We start from the raw sequence: 22495 nt of genomic DNA on the forward strand, positions 1-22495 counted from the left end.
GACTACTTGGACAACCTCCTCTTGTGAGCAGAGTCCTGTCTGCATTGACAGACAATGTGGATATCACTATCCAGACCTTAAAGGAGTTCGGTTGGCTTCTGAACTACCAGGAAATTAGATTACCTGGGTCTGACTCTGGATTCAGCTCTAGCCAGAGTCTCAAACTTCTGGATTTTGTCCAGAGTAACATTCTGTGATCTGTTGCTGTCCCATAGATGATCCTCCCTCCGGACTTGCATGCCAGTGCTGGGCATGATGGTGTCTACCTTTTTTGACGCGGTCCTGTTTGCACAGTTCCATAGGAGGTTCCTTAAGAGGGAGCTTCTAGTAAAATGGGACAAGTGTCCAAAGTCTCTGGAAATTGGCAGATGGGACTATCTGTCGGTAGGCGGTGGACCAAGGCGAGTGATCTCATTCGGACGCATTTAATCTGATATGTCTGCGGTGGGGCATCCCCGAGGTGGACCAGTTGGCGTCTTGGCTCAACAGAGGTTTGTGACAAGGTCATGAGATCCTCTGGCGGACGCCACATATGCTCTGGTGACCCTCTGGGGTTAGTAACATCTGATTTATACCTTCCTACCACTCGAGCTGTTTCTGCGCAGGATCGAGGACAAAGGGGTTCTTGTCATTCTGGTGGCCCTGGTCTTGGTACACCGACCTAGTGCGATTGGTCGCCAGCGTCCCTTGCAGGCTGCCACAGTACTTCCTACTTGGTAGTCCATAAAGATAAGTTGATTCCACGCCAGTCGTTCCTACCTAAGGTTGTCTGTGACTTCCATTTGAATGCAGACATTTGGGTTTATTTACTTAAGGCAAATCACTGTGGACTTGGATGTGCATATGGAAGTGCAGTTGCTGTAGATCTGAGGGAAATATCTGAAATAAGGGGAAATTCTGCTGATTTAAATCATCCAGTCATGTGCAAGCAAAAATGCTATTTTCATTGCATGTCCCCCCTTAGATCTACCATGACTATACTTCCAAGTGCACTTGTAATGTACATTGGATTTGCCTTTAGTAAACCCCATTGTTTTGCCTTCTGTCCCAGGCCAGCTCATCACAGGGAATTTGTGTTGCATGCATGTCTTGGATGTGGTTCAGTCGATTTGGATGTTTCTGGCAGCCACAGAGTCTTTTCGGCGCTCAGACTGTGGTCTCGGGCCAAGGAAAGGGCTGTCTGCTTCTTCTGCTACCATTTCCAGGTGTATCAGACAGGCCTATTCAAATAAGGAGCGGGTTAATCCCTTCCCTGTGACGCACCCTCTACTCGGGCGCTTGGTGCTTCTTGGGCCTTCTGTCATCGAGCATCGGTGCCATAGGTTTGCAAGGCGGCCACCTTGGTCATCTTTGCGCACTTTCACAAAATTCTACTAAGTGGATTTTTTTGTCCGCAAGGTTTTGCAAGCTGCTATTTAGAGGGCCTGTTCCCCTTTTTTGGGGTGTATTGTTCAGGTTGGGCTCCTGTTTGTATTTTTTATTTTTACCTGGTTGGCTTTTGTCCCACCCCTCATGATTTTGGGAACTGCTTGGGGACATCTCTATAGTTCTGAATATGGAGCGCTGTGTCCGTCGGTGAACGAAAGAATTGGATTTTTGTTACGTAAAATGTATTGCAATATAAAGATAAACGAAACGTTTAGCAAAATGTCAATACACCACATATTTTCTATACAGGTGGCTTCAAATACCAACCTTTGTAACATTTTTTTGTTATGGAAGCCAAAAAAAGGAAAATAAAACTATATGCATAACTATTCAAGAAATTTTAACCGAAGATGAACCAAACCCAACATTTTAGAGTGAACCACTACCCCTTTCTGTAATCTATACCAACACAATGTCAATAATCCTCTACTATACGCCACTGCTGCAAAGAAGCAAGCGTATACAGTGTATCAACAAGTATGTTTTGCACACATTGCCATCTCTCCCCCATTAAAGAGGAAGTAAACCCTCATAAAAAAAATGAGGAAAAAAAACCTGTAAAGACAAAGGCATAATGAGCTAGTACGCATGGCATACTAGTTCAATATGAAATGCCTTAAAACGAAGCCCCCGCAGTGCCCCCCGCTCACCGACAGGGGGGCCGACATGTCCGGCCGTCCTGCTTCCTCGTTCGCGCCCTCCGGCCATCTGATTTGCGCATGTGCGCGGGAGCTGCCGTTCACGGCATATGGCTCTCAAGGAACTGCACAGGTGGCCGTTCAGAGTGCATGCACCGATGACGTCATTGGCTGCATGCAATGTAAATATCTCCTAAACGGTGAAAGTTTAGGAGATATTTATTGCACCTTTAGGTAAGCCAGAGCTCCCCCCGAGGGGACAGAGTTAACCAATGTTTCTCTATCGTTCGACAGACTCAGCTCCATCTCTTCAGAGACTTGTCTTGGCTCCCGCAAATCCCATAAATCAGGCAAGGTGTTCCCATTGTCCAGAATTGTTTCACAATATCGTGGATGAACAATGGCAGCGCATTAAGCATATGCTGGTGGTGCTTAAGCGTTTTGCACACCATTACCCCTTTGCGGAGGCAGTGTCCACTAGGTGGATTGTACCGCCGACGGTGGATCACCCGGTTTCCAGGTTAAATAAAGTGACTCTGGTACCGGTGGAAGAGTCAGACTTTTGCCTACCCAGTCTATAGACGGTGGAGTCCTTGTCCCGCCATCTCCACGTGATAACGGGGTCCATATTAAAAACTACATTTTGTGAACATTCTGGTGGCGCAGACGGCTACTGCATGGGTGAAGTTGCTTAAAAGTAACTTGGAAGCTGAGCAGCTCTCCCCCCGCAGTGCTGGAACTACTGGACCAGTTGGCTCAAGCCTTGGTGCTCATGTGTGATACATCCCTGGATTAGGCTCAGTTGGTGGCCAGGGCGTCAGCAGTGGGGATTGCTATTAGGTGCATGGTGTGGCTGAAAAGCTGGTCTGCTGACCAGGCCTCCAAAAAGGCCTTGCCTGATCTTCCCTTCACAGGGGAGCGGCTGTTTGGATCCTCTCTGGATGAGTTGATCAAAGGTATCTCAGGGGGTAAGAATACTCTTCTTCCCCAATCCTCTAAGGGTGAGGCGCTGCGTCCTAGGTGGGGGCCGCCTTTTACTGCTCGACCTCCGGGTCGACAAAGGAAAGCCATTCCGGTCTTCTGGGAGTTCCAAGAAGCCATGGTCAGGTAAATCAAAGACTGGCCAGTCTGGATCTGCAAACAAATCCTCCTCTGCATGAAGGGGCACCCTCTCCTGCTTCTGGGGTGGTGGGACGTCTTTGCTTCTTTTCGGAAACTTGGGCTTCCTTGATTTAGGTCAAATGGGTTCACGAACTGATCCAATCAGGGTACAAGATCGAATTCAGGTCTCGTCCATCGGACAGGTTCTTCCAGTCCAATCTGTCATCTCTGCGAACTTGCATGTAGGCCTTGGGTCTGATGGTATCAACCTTCGTGGCGGTTCCGTTTGCTCAGTTCCCTACCAGACCATTACAAAGAGAGATTCTTGTCAAAACAAGGATCCAAAGTCCTTGGACACTTTGATTCGTTGAGCCACAGCACGAGGTCTGCTCTGTTATAGAAACCTAGAATATGTCGGCAGATAAGAACCATTTGGCCCATCTAGTCTGCCCAATATATCTGAATCCTATGAATAGTCCCTGGCCCTATCTTGTATGAAGGATAGCCTTATGCCTATCCCATGCATGCTTAAACTCCTTCACTGTATTTGCAGCTACCACTTCTGCAGGAAGGTTATTCCATGCATCCACTACTCTCTCAGTAAAGTAATACTTCCTCATATTACTTTTAAACCTTTGCCCCTCTAATTTTAAAACTGTGTCTTCTTGTGGTAGTTTTTCTTCTTTTAAATATGCTCTCCTCCTTTACCGAGTTGATTCCCTTTATGTATTTAAAAGTTTCTATCATATCCCCCTCTGTCTCTTCTTTCTTCCAAGCTATACATGTTAAGGTCCTTTAACCTTTCCTGGTAAGTTTTTTGTTTTTTTTTTTTTTTTTTTTTTCTCCTGCAATCCATGTACTAGTTTAGTAGCTCTTCTCTGAACTCTCTCTAGAGTATCTATATCCTTCTGGAGATATGGCCTCCAGTACTGCGCACAATTCTCCAAGTGAGGTCTCACCAGTGTTCTGTACAGTGGCATAAGCACTTCTCTCTACTGCTTATACCTCTCCCTATACATCCAAGCATTCTGCTGGCATTTCGTGCTGCTCTATTACATTGTCTTCCCACCTTTAAATCTTCTGAAATAATTACTCCTAAATCCCTTTCCTCAGATACTGAGGTCAGGACTGTGTCAAATATTCTATATTCTGCCCTTGGGTTTTTATGCCCCAGGTGCATTATCTTGCACTTATCCACATTAAATTTCAGTTGCCAGAGTTCTGACCATTCTTCTAGTTTTCCTAAATCCTTTTCCATTTGGCGTTTCCCTCCAGGAACATCAACCCTGTTACATATCTTTGTGTCATCAGCAAAAAGACAAACCTTACCATCGAGGCCTTTTGCAATATCACTTATGAAGATATTAAACAAAATTGGTCCCAGTACAGATCCCTGAGGTACCCCACTGGTAACATGACCTTGTTCTGAATGTTCTCCATTGACTACAACCCTTTGTTGTCTGTCACTCAGCCACTGCCTAATCCACTCAACAATATGGGAGTCCATGCTCAATGACTGCAGTTTATTGAGAAGTCTTCTATGTGGGACAGTGTCAAAAGCCTTACTAAAATCTAGATATGCAATGTCTACTGCACCTCCACCGTCTATTATTTTAGTCACCCAGTCAAAAAAATCTATAAGATTTGTTTGACATGATCTCCCTGAAGTAAACCCATGTTGTTTTTCATCTTGCAATCCATGGGATTTAAGATGTTCCACAATCTTATCCTTTAATAGGGTTTCCATTAATTTGCCTACTATTGATGTCAGACTCACTGGTCTATAGTTGCTCAATTCCTCCCTACTACCTTTCTTGTGAATGGGAATGACATTTGCCAATTTTCAATCTTCCGGGACGACTCCTGTTGCTAATGATTGGGTAAATAAATCTGTTAATGGTTTTGCCAGCTCACCACTAAGCTCTTTTAATAATTTTGGGTGTATCTCATCAGGACCCTGTGACTTATTTGTCTTCACTGTAGACAGCAATCTTAGAACGTCTTCCTCTGTAAAGACACATGCATCAAATGATTCATTAGTCATCCTTTCGAGTGGAGGTCCTTCTCCTTCTTTTTCTTCTGTAAAAACTGAACAGAAGTATTCATTAAGGCAGTCGGCTAGCCCTTTATTCTCTTCTACATACCTTCCGTCCTTTGTTTTTAATTTAGTTATTCCTTGTTTTAATTTCCTTTTTTCATTTATATATGTGAAGAATGTCTTATCCCCCCTTTTTCATAGACTGAGCTAGTTTTTCTTCTGCCTGCGCTTTAGAAGTTCTTATAACTTGCTTGGCCTCTTTCTGCCTAATCTTGTGATTTCCTTATCTTCATTGCTCTGGGTTTTTTTTATAATTACAAAATGCTAGCTTTTTATTTTGAATGATTTGGGCTACTTCTGCTGAGTACCACAGTGGTCTCTTCCTTTTTTTGCTTTTACTGACAAGTCTAATGCAATTTTCTGTTGCCTTCAATAATGCACCTTTTTAAGTAGTCCCATTTCTCCTGGACTCCATGTAATCCGTTCCAGTCTGATAAGGACTCATTTATGACTAATTTCATTTTTGAAAAGTCTGTTTTTCTAAAATCTAAAACTTTTGTTTTTGTGTGGTGACTCTTTCACAGTTCTTATATTAAACCACACTGACTGGTGATCACTAGATCCCAAGGTTTCGCCTACAATGACATCCTATACCGAATCCCCATTTGTGAATACCAAATCCAAAATGGCCTCCCTCCGTGTTGGCTCCTCAACCGCTTGTTGCAGAGACAACCCCAGTAGGGAATTTAGAATATCTGTACTCCTGGTAGAACTTGCTTTTTTGGTTTTCCAGTTTATATCTGGAAGATTGAAATCTCCCATAATAACTTCTCCTTTCATTGTCATTTTAGCTATTTCTTCAACTAGTAGATCATCTAGTTCTTTAACTTGACCAGGTGGTCTATATATCACACCTACATGAGTTACTGCATGATTAGCAAACTGCAACGTAACCCAAACTGACTCTGTTGGCCTCACCAACTTGTATTAGGTTAGATTTAATGCTATCTTTCACATACAGGGCCACTCCTCCTTTCTTGCCTTCTCTGTCTCTTCTGTATAAAGAGTACCCTGGTATGGTTATGTCCCAGTCATTTCTTTCATTAAACCATGTCTCCGTAACAGCCACTAAATCTACATTCTCAGATGCCATTATTGACCCAAGTTCATGGATTTTTTTACCTAAACTGCGAGCATTTGTGGACAGGACTCTGAGCTTATCATTTCTTAACCTCCTGTGCTTCTGACCTGTTCTGGCATTGTTTCGGGGGGCAATTGGACTCTTGTATTTCCACTCTTTTGCCCCCCCTTCCTAGTTTAACTACTTTCGCAAATTCTTGGAGTTGTTCACTAAGTACATTTGTTCCTTTGAGAGAAAGATGCAAACCATCTTTTTTATTGTGGCTCCATTCTCCAGCACTGTGCCAGGACAAGTCCTTCCTCCAGTTGTTTTGGACGGTGGGGACCACGGGACGCCAGCCTGTCGGGCTGGGGCGGTGTACTGGGTAAGATCTGTGCCTAGGGAACCTGGACAGTAGAAGAGTCTAAACTGACGATCAATGTTTTTTGAACTCAGAGCAATAGTTAGTTAGGGGTCTGATCTGTCAGCCGCAATGTCGCAGTCCTGCTAAAAATCGCAGATTGCCGCCATTACTAGTTATAAAAAAAAGACAAATCTTTCCTGTAGTTAGTGGACGCGATAACTTTGCGCAAACCGATCAAAATACGCTTATTGTGGTGGTTTTTTTTTATTACCAAAAATATGTAGCAGAAAACAAATTGGCCTAAAATGTTAAATTTTGATTTTTACATTTTTTTTTTTTATTTTTTTTTTGTTTTCAGAATTGTTGCTTTTTTGTTTATAACGCAAAAAATAATCACAGGTGATCAAATACCACCAAAGAAAGCTCTATTTGTGGGGGAAAAAAGGAATTTTACAACGTCACACGACAATTGTCCGTTAACATAACGCGGTGCCGAATCGCAAAATATGGCCTGGTCATTAGGGGGAAAATCTTCGGTCCAGAAGTGGTTAAGTAGAGATGGGCTCGGGCGTATTTGAGTCTCCGTGTTCCCGATCCCACCAGGAAGCAGACACTGCACTCCACTAATTACAGGCAGTGAGATATTTCCAGATCCGCACCTGCACAGATCGCTAATCACAGGAACTGAGATATTTCCCGGAGTGCAGTGTCTGCTTCCTGGCGGGATCGGGCATGTAGGGACTCAAATACGCCCAAGCCTGTCTGTAATCTTAAGCATGCAACCACATGGTGATTGGGGGTTACGGAGTTCTGGTAAGCAGCCGGTGTATAGATCGTTGGCGAGCTGTACCTTGGGTTATCTTCCTGCATGTCGATAGACTTAACACTAGCACGTCAAAGGTTTTGTTGGATGGACTTCTAATGCTTTATAGATCAATGGTCATTTAGGAGTGCAATTATCGATTCTTTTGAGTTTTGCACATTGTGTATACACATGTAATTTCCACTTTGGATGTTCACCCATTCTCACTGTCAATGTTTCATATTTGCACAGTGTCTAATGTATATTTTGCACTTTTCTAGATCTTGTCTGTATTGGTTGCACAGTGTGTGTGTGTGTATAATTTTTTTTTTCATATGTGGTTAGCCCTGTGCATTTAATGTTAAACTAACTCAGATCTGATTTATGGCTGCCTATGCAATTGCAGGGTAACTTAAAGGACTACTGTTGTGAGCTATTTACCACACCACGATAAGCAGGCTGCTGTTACAGTGAGGTGCATGTTGCTGAAGACTGCAAGAATTAGTACCGTGCTTTATGGATGCTGAACAAATTACAGTATGAGGGCTCATTATCTTTGCTGGCCAGGCTAGAAGTGTTATGGCTACCACACGTGCTACAATCTGATTGTACAATCTTTTTTAGATCTGTCAACTGTGTAGTACAAGGGCCTGCCTGATTGGATACAGATTAAGTAGTTAAGGCAAGTCCTCATATTACCCACTTGCTGACTTGCCTCAGTGCATATACTGCGGTGGGGCGACACATGCAGGCACAATCGCGTACATGGATGCCATGTGCCTGCTCTGGGTTTAGGGGGGTGCGGCCCAGGGGACTGCGTCCTTGTACTTCTTCATAACGGGGTGTTTCAAAATGTTTGGTCTTTTTATTACAAAACCTAAAAAACCCTGTGGTGATCCAATGCCACCAATAGCAAAAATGCCCTGGGGGGTTAAAACCTTCCAGAGCCAAAGTGGTTACATTTTAGCAAATCTAAAATTGATTGCAGTCAGATTTTAACATTTCTGGTGAGTCTTGGTGATCATGCTACAACTGTTTCTAGGAGTTTAGAGAAAGATATGCAGGTGCAGTCTTGACTCCACCTTTCTAGGTGGGCAGAGGCAAACTACCAGCCTGACAGTGGTTTAGTAGGATTGTGGGTTTGTAGCGTAAATCATAGCTTCTGCAGTCTAATCTGTGCCAAAGGCCTGAACATTTTGCCCTCCTGTTGGTTGGATTACAGCACTTAGATTATGAGCTGTTGGAAGTTGTATTTAAAATCTAAAAAATGTTTTTTTCACATGTTGGTAGTGTGGAATTGAAAGCCTTCATAAACAAAAAACAGTGCAGCGCTCATGCAATAAAATCTTAGTAAAATATAGAATAACTATAATGAAATAAGTCTCAATGTTTGTTTGATTGTGATCATGCATAGGACAGACAAGGATGTGCTCCGCTCAGTGAGTCCTCCACCCGGTCACACCATCTCCTCACCTCAATATATGGCCCTGTTTTACCAGACGGGCTATTACAGCAGGATATAATTTCCAAAGATAGCGTGATGTTCCCAAGGGCTCGAAGCAAATGGCTGCAGATCCTCCTCCTTAAACACTCCACTAAGCACCGGACTTTAATAATGGTATACACATTCACTTCTGTGAGACTTCCACGCAGCCAAACATAGAAATCTGAACCTAGTGTTTTATCCTTAAACACTCAGTTTATTTGTAAAACATGAATAAAAATTACCTGACAGGGCACTGAGACAGTGCTCTGGATGAGCTTGTGTATAACATAGGGACACTTCTGATGCCGATTGATGGTGGGTGATGTCACCGGCCCCTCCCCCTCCGTACATGTTGCGTCCCTGGGCGGGACTTCATCAGCTGATACACAAGCTCATAGTTCTATATTTTACTAGGATTTTATTGCATGAGCGCTGCACCGTTTTTTGGTTGTTTGCTTTCTAGGAATGTTTGATTTATTGACCCTTGGTGCTTAGCGGCTTAGAAAGTTAGGGGTCGGGTGCGCAGATTTATTTTTGTATTGTGAATTGAAAGCCTTGTCAAGTTTTGTTTTTTTTTTTTTTGTCTGTCTGTCTCCGCTGGAGAATTTACCCTCGGTTTGCCTTGTTGACCATGGTCTCTGGTACAGAAAGTGATGAGAAATGTCACCACAGCAGAGGGGACATTTTCCAAATGCAAAGCTACCTTGCATTCTGTATTTGTCTGCGTTTTTTGGTATTAATGGCCAAAACATCCTGTTTAATATCATGGGGGGGGGGGAAGAGGAATCATTTTAACCTTTTTCATTCAGTTGGGAGTCCTCCAGCTTTCTGTATTATAAAGAATTATACCTAGTGATTTAAAAGTAAAATGATTATGGACTGCATGGAGAGTGACTTTTTAAGTCCTTCATTTGGCTCTAGCAATTTCTGTACTTTTGTCAGCCTCTGTGAATGAAAACTGTCAAGTTGCAAATCCTGGCCAATAGCAGCAGAACTCTGCAAAGGTAATAACCTGCAGCTTGATCAGGAGAATCGGACATCCTAGGAGACCTTGCAGAAGACATGCCCTACATCTCCTTTTTACCCAAAAATTAGGTTAGCGTTTCACTTCATACAGGAAAAATTGTGTATTGGGGTTTTAAAACCTCTCCAGAATAAGGCTGCTGTCCAAAGGTGTGCTACCTGTGTCCTTCATCCAGAGTGAAGGCACTCCTTAACAGGAGCAGTAACTGACCAGGTGAAAACAAGGGGAAAACCCAAGAGAAAACTAATGAAGCCACCACATCTAATCATTTATAAGCTGCAATATATTACACTCTTGGTTTTTGGTTACTACTTAAGGGCTCTTTTACACAGTCTGTCCGTCGGACGGACTCCTTTTATCTCAGCGGGGGATCGATCCACCGATCCCCCGCTGAGCAGGAGAATGACAGCTGTTCTCCGCACTGTGTGCTGAGATGCAGCTGTCAGTTCCCTATACATCTCTATGGGGGAAATGGATGGGAACGGACCGTTGGTCCGTTCTCATCCGCTGGATGGATGGAAAATAGGTTTCCATCCATCCAGATTTGACGGCTCTGATCGGATGTCAGCGGACATGTGTCCGCTGACATCCGATGCCCCATAGGGATGCATGGGGGGACCATTCAGATCCGCAAAAAAAAAACCGACAGGCGGATCTGAACAGTTCGCCTGTGTGAAAGAGCCCTAAGTCACTGACCTGGAATAAGGATGCAGCAAGTAAAATCAAACTAAAGTCAGATCTTTTAGCATACGTGTTTCAGGTTTGATTCTGTTGAAGCCCCAGAAAATCAGCTTGGAGGTAACCACGCAGTTATCAAAAGCAAGGTCAACAGTCAGAGCCTACTTGTTTCTTAGTATTGTACTCCATGACACTGGCCCCACACAAGAATTTAATCTGCCAGATCCAACAGAATTTGCCACTAACACTGTAGTGTGATCTTATTAGGGATTTTGAATTTTAATTGGGGAATTTAAAGGGATTTTGAATTTTAATTGGGGAATTTAAATGTAATGTGTTGGTATGTCCCCACATTGCATCATTTTTGGCCTATAGATTCCGTGACAGGTCAGATCCAATTACCAAATGTTTTTTTTTTTTTTCCATTTGTAGACTGTGGGAATCTGGTTGGAAGCAACGCTATTATAAAAACAAATTTGATGTTGATTCCACTGATGAGAAATTCCGGCGTAAAGTTGTACGGTCATACGTGGAAGGACTCTGCTGGGTTTTACGTTATTACTACCAGGTATGCAATATTTTTTTTTTTTTTCTCTACAGTTATCTCTGGTGTGTACAGCTGCAGGTATACCCTTGCAGTGACAAAAATGAGCAGCAAGTTCCTATGCTTATTGTGTGTTATTATAAACAGGTCCCAAATCCTGTTGTGATGTAGAAGTCTCTTTAAAAAAAAAAAAAAAAAATTTCAACAAGTGAGTCAAATGCTTTAGCAGAAGACAGTGCTATCAATCCAGAAAGCCATGAGCAGAACTAGGTGTATGGCCAATCTACAGGCTTGTATATCAGCAGTGACCATGCTAATAGAAACATGTCCACCCCATGAATTGTACATTACAGGACATAGGTGAAACTCTTTGATTATTGGATTATGCACCATGTCTAATTGATGGGACACTGGCAAATGGCTCAGCCCTGAATAACCACCCCACTCCAGTATTGGCTTTTAATTTAGCTAGTGATGGCCCTCACACTCGCTGCTAAGCGTCCTAGGCCTCATGCCTGAGTTGCAGCGTTCCTCCTGGCCGCCAGACTTCCCTATTCCGTGGAGCGGTGGTCTGTCAGGAGCGGTGCCCACCCTGTTCCTGGTATGGTAAGTAACAAACCCCCCCCCCCCCCCCCATAACCCTGGAGGTTCTTGGGATGGATGTGTGGGCCCCTCCCTGGGACGGCCGGTCCCCCCCCCAGTGCTTCTCTGCGGACTTGTCACCCTCTGCCCCACATGGGGTGTCCATACCATTTAGGTCTGTGAGGAAGGGGGGTGAGCGTGCCGCCGGAAACCGGATGATCAACCTATGGGAGGGGGCTGTACCTGGTGGGGGCTCCTGCCAGGGCCCCCGTTCTGCAGGGATCGTGTTCGGTGCTTTTGGGTTCCCCCCTGGGCCCCTTTGAAGCCGCGCGGTACCGCTTTTTTTCTTTCTTGTAGCCTTTTGTGCTGTAGATTGCTGCCATTTTCTTGTGGATTTTCTCATTGAAAATAGCGGCGGCCATGTTTTTGAAGCTGTAGGATGGTGATTTTGGCGGTGGGATCCCTTTCTCATCCCCTAGTGCTGACTCCTGGATCTTTCTTTTCCTTACACTGCATGGTGTGCAGTTTGCCTGATCGGTGGGGGCGAGTCTTTTTGTGGGGGTTCTTCTCTCCCTCTCTCTGCTATAGAAGTGGTAGTGCTCCGTGCTGGACCCTTTGGTGCCGCCAGCGTGGTGGGGGTGTCCCTAGCAGTGTTATAAATTTTTTTTTTTTTTTTTTTGTGTGTGTGGATCCCCCCTCTTCTCTAATAGGAGTCCGACGCACATTTCCCCCTCCTGATCCCATCTCAGAGGCTGCGGGTCCCTCTGGGTCCCAAACATCCAGCCATGCACTGATGGTGGTCCTAGAGTCCCTAGTGTCCTGGGTGAAGGTGGCTTCCCGTGATGGGCTAGCAAAAAGCACCCCCCACCTTCCCCTGTCTCATCTGATTCGGCCGCCGTGGATTTGGGTCACCCGGCTGGATCTGCAACCACGCACCTGAAATCCACTGGTAGTGAGGGATTCCTCCATGTCTGTGGCTGCGCACGAAAAGGCGCTGGTGGATGCATGGTTTGTGTGCGCGTAAGACCCTGAAGATGGAGGACGCAGCTGAAGCTGCGACTGAGGCGCAGGTACCCTTTGGCACTCACAAACCATCCAGAGCTGCAAGGGTGTTTCCTTTCCCCGCCTGTTTTGACAGAATTGTCGCTAAAGAGTGGGGACAACCAAAGCGTCCCTGTGGGGTTCCCATGCGTTCCTAACTAGGCGTTTCCCCTATGAAGATTCCCTTCTGAAGATCTGGCTGTGCCACAGATGCTGGACCCTCTGGTTTCCAGATTAAACAAGGCAACCATGATTCTGGTTGAAGAGTCCCCGGCCTTTAAGGATCCGTCTGACTGGAAGACGGAGGCTGTGGCCCGCATTATGTACACATTAGCGAGTTTGGCAATGAGGCCAGTATTTACCATTGCCCTACTGTTATGCAAAGCATTTGGCAGTGGTGGTGTGAAAAGCTAGGGACTGCAAAGACGCATGACAAGTCGTACCTCATGATTTCCAATGAGTACCATTCATATCTGTGCGACTTCAAGTCACAGCAACTTCAAAGTCCCTGCACTGCTTTTGGTCCAACTTTGATGCGACTTGAGGTCAATGGACCTTAAGATTTCACAGGCATTGCTTCAGGTCGCGTCAAAGTTGCGTGACTTTCAGGTCGTACAAGTTTAAAAGGGACCCAACGCTTGGCAAGCAATCTGATGTCACCTTCCATCAGTTTAAGTTAACCATATGCCACACAATAGGATTGGATATTCTCCATTTGAATCTACCATGAACTGTATAGTGCATTAGGTTGCCTGATTTGATAATTTAATAGATTTTTAGGTTTTGTCATTGCATTTTCCAGATTTGGTAAATCCAAAGGAGATTGCACAGAGATTGTACACGGCCATACATTTCTTATCCAATAACATTGTATAGTGTTGCTGGCTTAACACAGTCATACATGTCTTATTCAAAAATAATATAATGGGGGGGCGGGGGTTCTGCTGTATATTTATGTGCAATTTTGTTTACCTCAATTTCCACCAGGGTTGTGCCTCTTGGAAGTGGTTTTTCCCATTCCACTATGCTCCTTTTGCTTCGGATTTTGAAAATATCACCGAGCTCTTTGAGGAATTTGAAAAGGACACAAAACCAGTAAGTGCTTAGGGTATAGTGTTAATATATATGATGGAGGTTTTCTCAATTTGCTTACGGTTCTTCCTAAGGCCTCTTGCACACTGCAGCTTGAAAAGGCTCAATATAGATGTGGTTCCCCCCCCCCCCCCTTTTCCTGAGCTAAAGTACAGCCCATTTAATTGTAATGTGCCTTTGCAGAGAAGTGCCTAAACAAGCCCCCCGAAATTCTTCAGTAAAAAAGGAAAAATCAGCTTTTTTTGGTCAGTAATTTACACCTCATGCGCACGTGTGCAAATGGCCATCTACATATTGTGCAGAACAAGAAAGCGAGAATAAGTTTTTCACATACTTGCGCGAAAATGCATGTAAATACACCCAAATCAAAAAGTCTTGAAATGTAGATGCTCAAACAGGAGTATCGTGTGCAAGAGCCTTAAAGTGGGTGTGAACCTCAGACATGAAAAAGCACATCCTTCTATATTGTTACTCTCCAAAGCTCCTAGTGTAATTTTTCTCTCTGCTTTATTTGGGTACAGAGTCACACGACCGTGCAATTGTCAGTTAAAGCAACGCAGTGCTGTATAGCAAAAAACCTGGGGGAAAAAAACCGTCGGAGCTGAAGTGAAAGTTGATCAGTCATGTAACAAAAATAAAGGATGTCTGTCTGACCACCTTATAATGGTGCATGCCATCCTTTATCATATGTTGGTCATACACAGCTAGAAATTCAGCTGGTTCTTGCTGGCTGGGGTGAAATTTGAGCTGTGGGTGGAAAATTCTTGATTTTATAGTGACTACAGATGACCAAATTCAGTCACTGTTTGGGTATTCTTGACAGCCGCAGGAACGGTCAAAATGCAATAGCCAGCAGGGGAGGTTCCTCGTTTAGCCTGGATGGGGTAGCATGTTTGATTGATTTTTTTTAATTTAGCCCACAGGCCCTAATGCTAGAGAAGTCTAAACGCCTATGGCTAGCCTAAGAATAACTTGCTGACTTGAAGTATGGGTCTTCTAAAAGTAATAAAGCCTAATCGACATAACTTGGAAAGTGTTTGCCAAAGGAACAGTAGCGCACAGGGTATTTGTTCCAGGCTTCCTGTAGTTTTTAGGAATAAATTCAGTGTGGCTTCTACTAGGAAGTCCTCTGTTACCCCCCTCGCTATTGCTTTATTAATGTGATGGTTAGGCTCATTGACAGTAGTGTGGCATATGATGGGGTTGAGCCAAGTACAGATGTCCTAGCTGCAATAAAATAGGATAGAGGGTAAGCTGAACAAAAAGCATGTAGAGGCAGATACGTTTTATGCCCCTTTTTTTAAGGTTTTTTTTTTTGAGGGGTTCAACAAACAAGGTTGAGGGTGATAATTGCAGGACCCGCGAGGGGGAGGGGGGGGGGGGTTGTGAAAGGGCACAACAAAGCAGAATTCCAGGGTGGTGACAATGTCTAGGGCCAAGGCAGCACTAGGGAATGACAAGTAGAAGTCCAGAGTCGGTGATAAAAGCCTAAAGTGCAGCTAAGGTTAATCTGGTGGTGATACAGGCCAGAGGTAAGACACAGTAAGGCGATATGTCCAGGGGAACAAAGAGCCAATAGTCCTAGGTAAAACAAATGGTAAACAGCAGTGGAATACAGCAAGTATAGTCAGGGGACACAGGACAGTGAATCAAAAGGGGTAAGCGGCAATAAATTACAGCAAGGAGGGCACAGGCAACTTCTAGGCCACAGGAGGGGGGAACGCAGCATGAAGGTCTTGCGTGGCCTGGCCTCAAATTATGGTCCATGTAGGTAGCACATCAGAGGAGAGCAACACATGAAGGTACGCAAGGCAAAGTCACAGGGTCCTTGTGCAGCCTGGTCTCAACTCGGGGTCCACCAGGTAGCACATTTTAGGAGTGTCTTGGTTGTCCAGCCCTCAACTCTGGGGGTCAATGCAGGTAGCACATTGTGGGATGGGATTACAGCTGGAATGTAGGTACTCGCAGGATCCAGGTATTTAAATACCAGAGCTGGAATGCAGTTCCTGGGTCAGGCGATCCAATGCTTGACGTCGGGATCTTCCCATTTTTACTTGGCACATCATGAGCACAGCTGATCGGGTGTCTCCAGGCACTACAGTGCGTAGTGAGGTTGCACTGTTCCCACCAGAAGACATTGTGGCATAAGGGGGGATAGCCAGTGTATGACCACTTTACTTCAGACCACAGCAAAGGTGCAGACTTTTTTTATTGGCTGAAAATAACATGTATCCTATCTTGTGCTCCTTCATTCTGCTGTTGATTTTCTGTATTTTGTTTGGCTATAACTTTTGTTACCCATAATTTAAAAAACACTAAATTCAGCTGTGCTAATTACAAACGCAACCGTTGCTGTACAAATCGACATTTTTTTTTTTTTTCTGTTTTTTAGTTCAAGCCACTGGAGCAATTGATGGGTGTTTTTCCAGCTGCTAGTGGCAACTTTCTGCCTCTTACCTGGAGACGTCTTATGAGCGATCCTGTGAGTGATTTTTTTATTTTTTTTTTTTTTTACACAAAAAATATTGTAAGTGTAAAATAGTATAAATGTAATTTTTTTTTTTTTCCCCCTATTACAGGAATCTAGTATAATTGACTTCTACCCTGATGACTTTGCACTTGATTTGAATGGCAAAAAATATGCATGGCAAGGTGAGAGAGAGACTAGCTCTGAACTGGGAAGCACTACTTTTTTAAAGTGTGGTGTTTTTTTTATAGTATATTTATATACATGTATTATACCTGTAAGGAGATATGTGATTACCTGTGAGAATATGAACTTGAGGGTGTTCAGGGCTTACATCCAAATCCCTAATACTTGGCCAGTGACTGACCAACAAGTTGTCATAGGCCAGGTGCATGCGTTTTCCAGGTGACCAAGCTACGTGGTCATTGTGGGCTTGTATGTGCAAAGAGGTTAATTTAAAAATCAGAAAGGGCAGCTTCCATAAATCTTTTCTTATTGGTTCTTTGTAAATACTGTATACTGCAAAACCTGTTGGTATGGTTCATCTGTTTCTGCATTGCATCTCCTGAGGGAGAATTGCACTTGTAGACCAGGGAGAATACGACTCCCTTTTACATGTAATCTCTGAATGGGGAGCACAAGATCTACTGCAAAAAATAGAACTTGCACTAGGTCTTTCAATTTAAGGAATCGGACAACTTTTCCTTTTGACATCTTACACAATAAGGCTGGGTTCATGTATGTGCGGGCGCGGGTTTGAGCCTGTTGTCCACGTCTGACCGATTCAGATGTGATTCAGATCCAAATTTTTGCCTGAATTCGCACCTGAACTGGACCCTAGATGCACAGGACCCTTCTGCAATCCACTCCGTGGCTGCCCCAGTTCTGTGTGAACCGACTCCATCGAGAGCCGGTCACACTTGGCTGTTATGCAAATTGGACGTTGGGAAACCCGCATCCAATTCACATGTGTGAACCCAGCATTAATGATTGTTTTAAATGCTTTGTTTAAAAAAAAAAAAAAAAAAAAAATCTTCCCTTGCAGACCTTTTGTGAAGTTGGTCTGCATTGTCAGTCTCCTTGTGTTGGTCTTCGCCTCCTCCAGTTAATTGATTTCTACCTCTACCTTTCAGGTGTTGCTCTGTTGCCATTTGTTGATGAGCGGCGGCTAAGAGCTGCTTTGGAAGAGGTTTACCCTGACCTCACTCCTGATGAAAGTAAGATTGATATTCACCTGTGTTGTCTGTGTAATCACCAAAGTTTTAACATTAGCGTACTTACCGTTTATGCTCTGCTAGGCTGCAAATGAACACGAGGTAATGGATGGCTGCTATTGATTGCCTTTAAACAAATCTGTAACCTTTTGCTTCATAGATGATTTAATTGCGGTAAATTGAATGATCCTTGATGCAAAAATGGAGCCTTGGTGGGTACAAAGTAGAATAAAACCACTTTGCGTTAAAACTTGTTAAACTCTCATTTGCAGGTTTTTGTATATGACTCAAATGATCTGCCTTCACAGGAAAGCCTTTTTATGAGTGTCTGTTAAAACCGTGACTGCCAAACCATTAGAAAAAGTGGGAGTTTTAGCAGAGTAATTAAGTTTTTAAATTGCTTTATAAAAGCAGAAATCATACGCAGGAATGAATTAACTTGTGTTTGGATTATACGCTAATGAACCTAATGGCAGCTGTTGAAGAAATATTCTGTACAGGGACTCATCTGTGCTAAGAGGTGTTTTTATTCCTTGTCAGTACGAAGAAACAGCCTTGGAGGAGACCATCTCTTCATTGGGAAACACCACCCCCTCCATGACTTTATACATGAGCTCTACAGGAGCAACTGTAAAGAGGTACATCTGACTTGTCGTCCATGTTATTTTGATGTCCAATTTCGTTTTAGTTAGTATTTTGACTGTAAAAAGGGCTTTTTTAGTTTGTCGTATTTTAGTCCTCTGTATTGTTTGTCGTATTTTAGTCAACTAAGAGCTCCAGTGTATTTTAGTCAACTAAAATCGTTATATTTTTGTCAACTGTAATGCATTTAAACATTTCTCTACAATTGCCAAACTCGTTATATACTCCTGGAATAAAAAAATCTAATTATGTATAGTAAAAAAAAAAACTAAATTCTATTGCCATTGCCCACATTACCTGAATGTTACCAACAAGAATTAAGAAAAATCAGAAAAGCCTTTTTTCTTCTTACTAGCTTTTTATTCACTAGTAATACATATATTGTACAACATAACTGGATACCATGCAAATCCCTTTCCTTCTCTTCCATTGTATAGGCATAGGAAAGTCCTATACTGCTGGATTTGATCCTAGAAAACAAAAAATCTGTAGGCTAGTCCAGGAGAACTGATGCCACTCAGTGTTTGCCTCCAGGTTTTGTTCGTGTTTTTTTTTTTTTTTTTTAATATGGCATCCTAGAAGAGTCTCTTGTTGAGCTGGTCTCTACAATGGCAGCTGTAACCCACCAAGGAAATCAACTTAACTGGGAAATCTCTAGACCAGTAGAAGAGAAAAACAGGAGCGTGGCATCTGGCATCCAAGTTGGAATAAAAGCAACTGATTTATTAGCAAAAATGTATAGCACACTTATCTAGTAGATAACTAAATCTTGTAGATCAGTGTGGGAAGCGGAAGGCATCAGGACAGACCCATTACTAGGCTAAGCTGAGGTAGCGGCAACCTCCGATCAAATAGCTGGCATACAGGGATCTTGCTCTGACAGCTGTCAAAAGAAGCACCAAGAGACTGAACAGTTAAAATCTGGGTGGCTATTAGATCTGGAGTTGCTGCTACCTGATGTTTACTGTAAGTGTTCTATACATTTTTTTTATTTTTTTTTTATATCCGGTTGCTTCTATTTTAACTTGGATCCTGCGCACCTGTTTTTTTCTGTTTGAGCTTCACTTGATCACCCCGAATCCCTTTGTGGAAGTTGCAGGATTCTATTACTCCATGATTCTTTGTTCCCTTGTGACCTGGATGGAACTTCTTTTTTTTTTTTTTTTTTTTGGATACTGAAGCTGAGACTTGTGGAGGTTTGCATTTTTTACTAGACCAGGAGAAGTTGTCTTGTCCAAGGACTCTTAAAGCGGTTGTAAACCCTTGTAAAAAAAACAAAACAAAAAAAACCTACAAGACAAAGGCATAATGGGCTAGTATGCATCGCATACTAGCCCATTATGTGTAACTTACCTTAGAACGAAGCCCCGACACGAACCCCCGGACATCGCTGCGGGCGCTGCCATGATCCCTCGCCGTCACTTCCAGGTTTGGCGGCTCCGGCGTGGTGATTGGCTGGAGCCGCGATGACGTCACTCCCGCACATGCACGCGGGAGTGATTTTTCCGGCAAGCTCCCGGCAAATTAATTGAAGTCCCCCCCCCCCCCCCCGGACCTTCAGAGCGCATGCGCCGCTCGCGAGAGCGGCTGCATGTACTGTAAATATCTCCTAAACCATGCCGGTTTAGGAGATATTATTTGTACCTACAGGTAAGCCGCCTTATAGGCTTACCTGTAGGTAAAAGTGTCAAAAAGCGGGATACTACCGCTTTAACAGTTAACTTCCTCTTTAAAACCCATTTCTGACTTTTGCCCCCATTCTGGCTGTGAACGTAATTTGTCAAATGGAATGGTCTAAATCCCTAAAAAGAACTCTCCACTAGGACAGAAGATTACTTGCTTGTGAATTTTCTGTGTGTCTGTTTATACATATGTGCAGAAAGCATGTCTAAATTGTTGACCAATAGACACTGCATCCAAAGAATGCCTGACCTGCTTGGTCTTTAAGGAGCAACTGCTTTTCTGAACCTCAAAGTCCCTTGCTCTAGTCCCTGTCCCAGTTTGGTCTCAGGAGCAGTGTCTCAACCTGCCTTGTTTTACCTCCAAATAAATATTTTGTCCCCCTGGTACATAGAAGATGAGCTGAGCTTCAAATTCACCTAATTCCTGTCCCTCTCCAGAGGGTACCCTCTGACCCACATGGATGTGGTCAGCTAGGACATGTACTTGAGTGCTGTTCTACTAGAATTTTGACTCCTCAGTCTTAGCTGGGAATCTTTCACTTTAATAGTCACCATAAAATGTTTTCTTGGAGTCTACTGAGATGCCCAGGTCCCACCCCCTCTGTGTTTTTATGATCATGCTCTTGTTAGCGCTTGCTACTAAACTGAGGAATGCTTTGGAGGAGGAGGGGGTATCCTGGGTTGGCCCAAAGTGTTTTTTTTTTTTGCCAGTGTTCAGTCCATCTGTTTAACACAACATTCTATTGCTTCCTGTGTCTCTCAGGTCACCTTCAGAACCAAATGGAAGAGGGATTAAATAATGCATACTCTTAATGAGAATGTGTCCCAACTGTGCTCTTTAACCTAGAAATGCAAGGTAGACTATACACAGTTAAATGGACTCGCTTTATTTCTGCACATAGTAGAGCTTAAAGATTAATAAAATCACGATCTCAATTCTTAGCCCCGGTTCACATTAGTGCGATCACGGAGATAGCATGTAATTCGGAGCGCACTGCTCCTAAATTACATGCGATCTCATGTGCGGTGCAAATTTCAGCCATACACTTTAGTGCGGATGCGGTGCGAATTCAGCCATACAAACTCGCACATGAGGCTTTTTTTTTTTTTTTTTTTTCCGCAGCAGAATCGGATCGCCTAGTGGTTCACACTAGTGCGATTCGATTCTGTGCGAACTTGCATATCGCAGAGCGATCTGCAATCGCAACTGGGCATGTCAACATTTAATTGACAGCCCTTGCGTATTATACGCATTTGGCAGTGTGAACTGCCAGAGGTGCGGATGCGATGCGGGATCACTCTGCATATTCGCAGTGTTACCGCATCGCAGAAATGTGATCCGGCACTTAGAGCTGTATATAGCTCACTCCCAGCTGCCAAAAAAAGAGCCCCCTGCAAATATTTATCAAAATGAAGGCTGCTAGATAACTAGAAGAGCCGGTTCACATAGCGACCCGACTTGCCGGGGCGACCTCGGAGAGACCTGCACGGACTTCATATCATTGAAGTCAATGCAGGTCGCCCCAAAGAAGCTCAGGACCCTTTTTCTAAGTCGGAGCGACTTGTGTCGCTCCTATTAGAATGGGTCCTGTGCTAATCTATGGGCAGGCGACCAGGTCGTCTGACAAGTCGCCCCAGTGTGAACCGGCTCTAATCAATATGCTTTACAATGTATAATTTCGTTTTTTAGTTCAAAGGAATGAACTTCTGTCTGTGAGGGCAGTTAAACCTCTGAGCCCCGGTTCACATCAGTGCGATGACATTGCATGTTATTCAGAGCGCACTGCTCTAAACCTCACATGCGATGTCTGTGCGATGCCCATTCACCCTTACAGATTGTATGGCTGAATTTGCATCGGATTCGGACACAACGCGCAAAAGATCTTTTTTGGGTCCGCAGCAGAATCAATCCGATCGCATGGTGGTTCACACCTATTCATGTCTGAACTGACAGTTCGCACTGTGATTTGCGAATTGATCAGGGGGTGTCGTCAACTTTGTATTGACCCCCAGCAATTCGCATATGGCAGTGTAAACTGCCTGCGATTTGGATGCGGTAACCTGCAGTGGTTTTGCGGGGTTCCCGCATCACATATGTGAACCAAGACTTAGACTGCCTTTTTCTGACACTTGTTTTGCGAAAATTAAATCCCCCAAATAAATAAATAAAAAAAAAAAAAAATTTTTTTGCAGAGAATAAAATGGCAATTTTTTAGGTCACACTGTATTTGCGCAAAAGTCTTTCAAACTGTTTTTTGGAAAAAATACACTTTTTAATAAATAAAAAAAAAAAACTAAGCAGTAAAGTTAGCCCAATTTTTTTTGTATAATAGAATAAAGATCACGATTCCTGGCGTAACATCTTTACCAAGAAAAAAGAAATCCTGATTAATTTTATCCAGAATCGTGTAGCACATACTGGAAGTACCTAATAGAAGAAATTGTGTTGTCCATAGCAGTCTGTCGAATTTTTTATTTCTGCACATCAAAAGTCAAAAAATTTTGCACACAGTGGAAGTCCATGAAAAAGAAATTGATTTACTGCTCACGGC

At 43.5% G+C, this 22495-nt stretch overlaps 1 protein-coding gene across 1 annotated transcript in view; it reads left to right on the forward strand.

Annotated features, from left to right (window-relative positions):
• The window catches only part of XRN2 (5'-3' exoribonuclease 2), a 95570-nt gene that overhangs the window by 52196 nt on the left and 20879 nt on the right, over positions 1-22495 (forward strand). The window contains exons 17-22 of the mRNA XM_082249142.1: positions 11112-11247; positions 13834-13941; positions 16331-16420; positions 16518-16590; positions 17539-17622; positions 18160-18257. Coding sequence (XP_082105268.1) covers positions 11112-11247; positions 13834-13941; positions 16331-16420; positions 16518-16590; positions 17539-17622; positions 18160-18257 — 589 coding nt within the window. The remainder of the gene's footprint in view (positions 1-11111; positions 11248-13833; positions 13942-16330; positions 16421-16517; positions 16591-17538; positions 17623-18159; positions 18258-22495) is intronic.

This window comes from Pelophylax lessonae (genome assembly GCF_965119305.1).
Source record: "Pelophylax lessonae genome assembly, chromosome: 3".
NCBI classification, from domain to species: domain Eukaryota; kingdom Metazoa; phylum Chordata; class Amphibia; order Anura; family Ranidae; genus Pelophylax; species Pelophylax lessonae.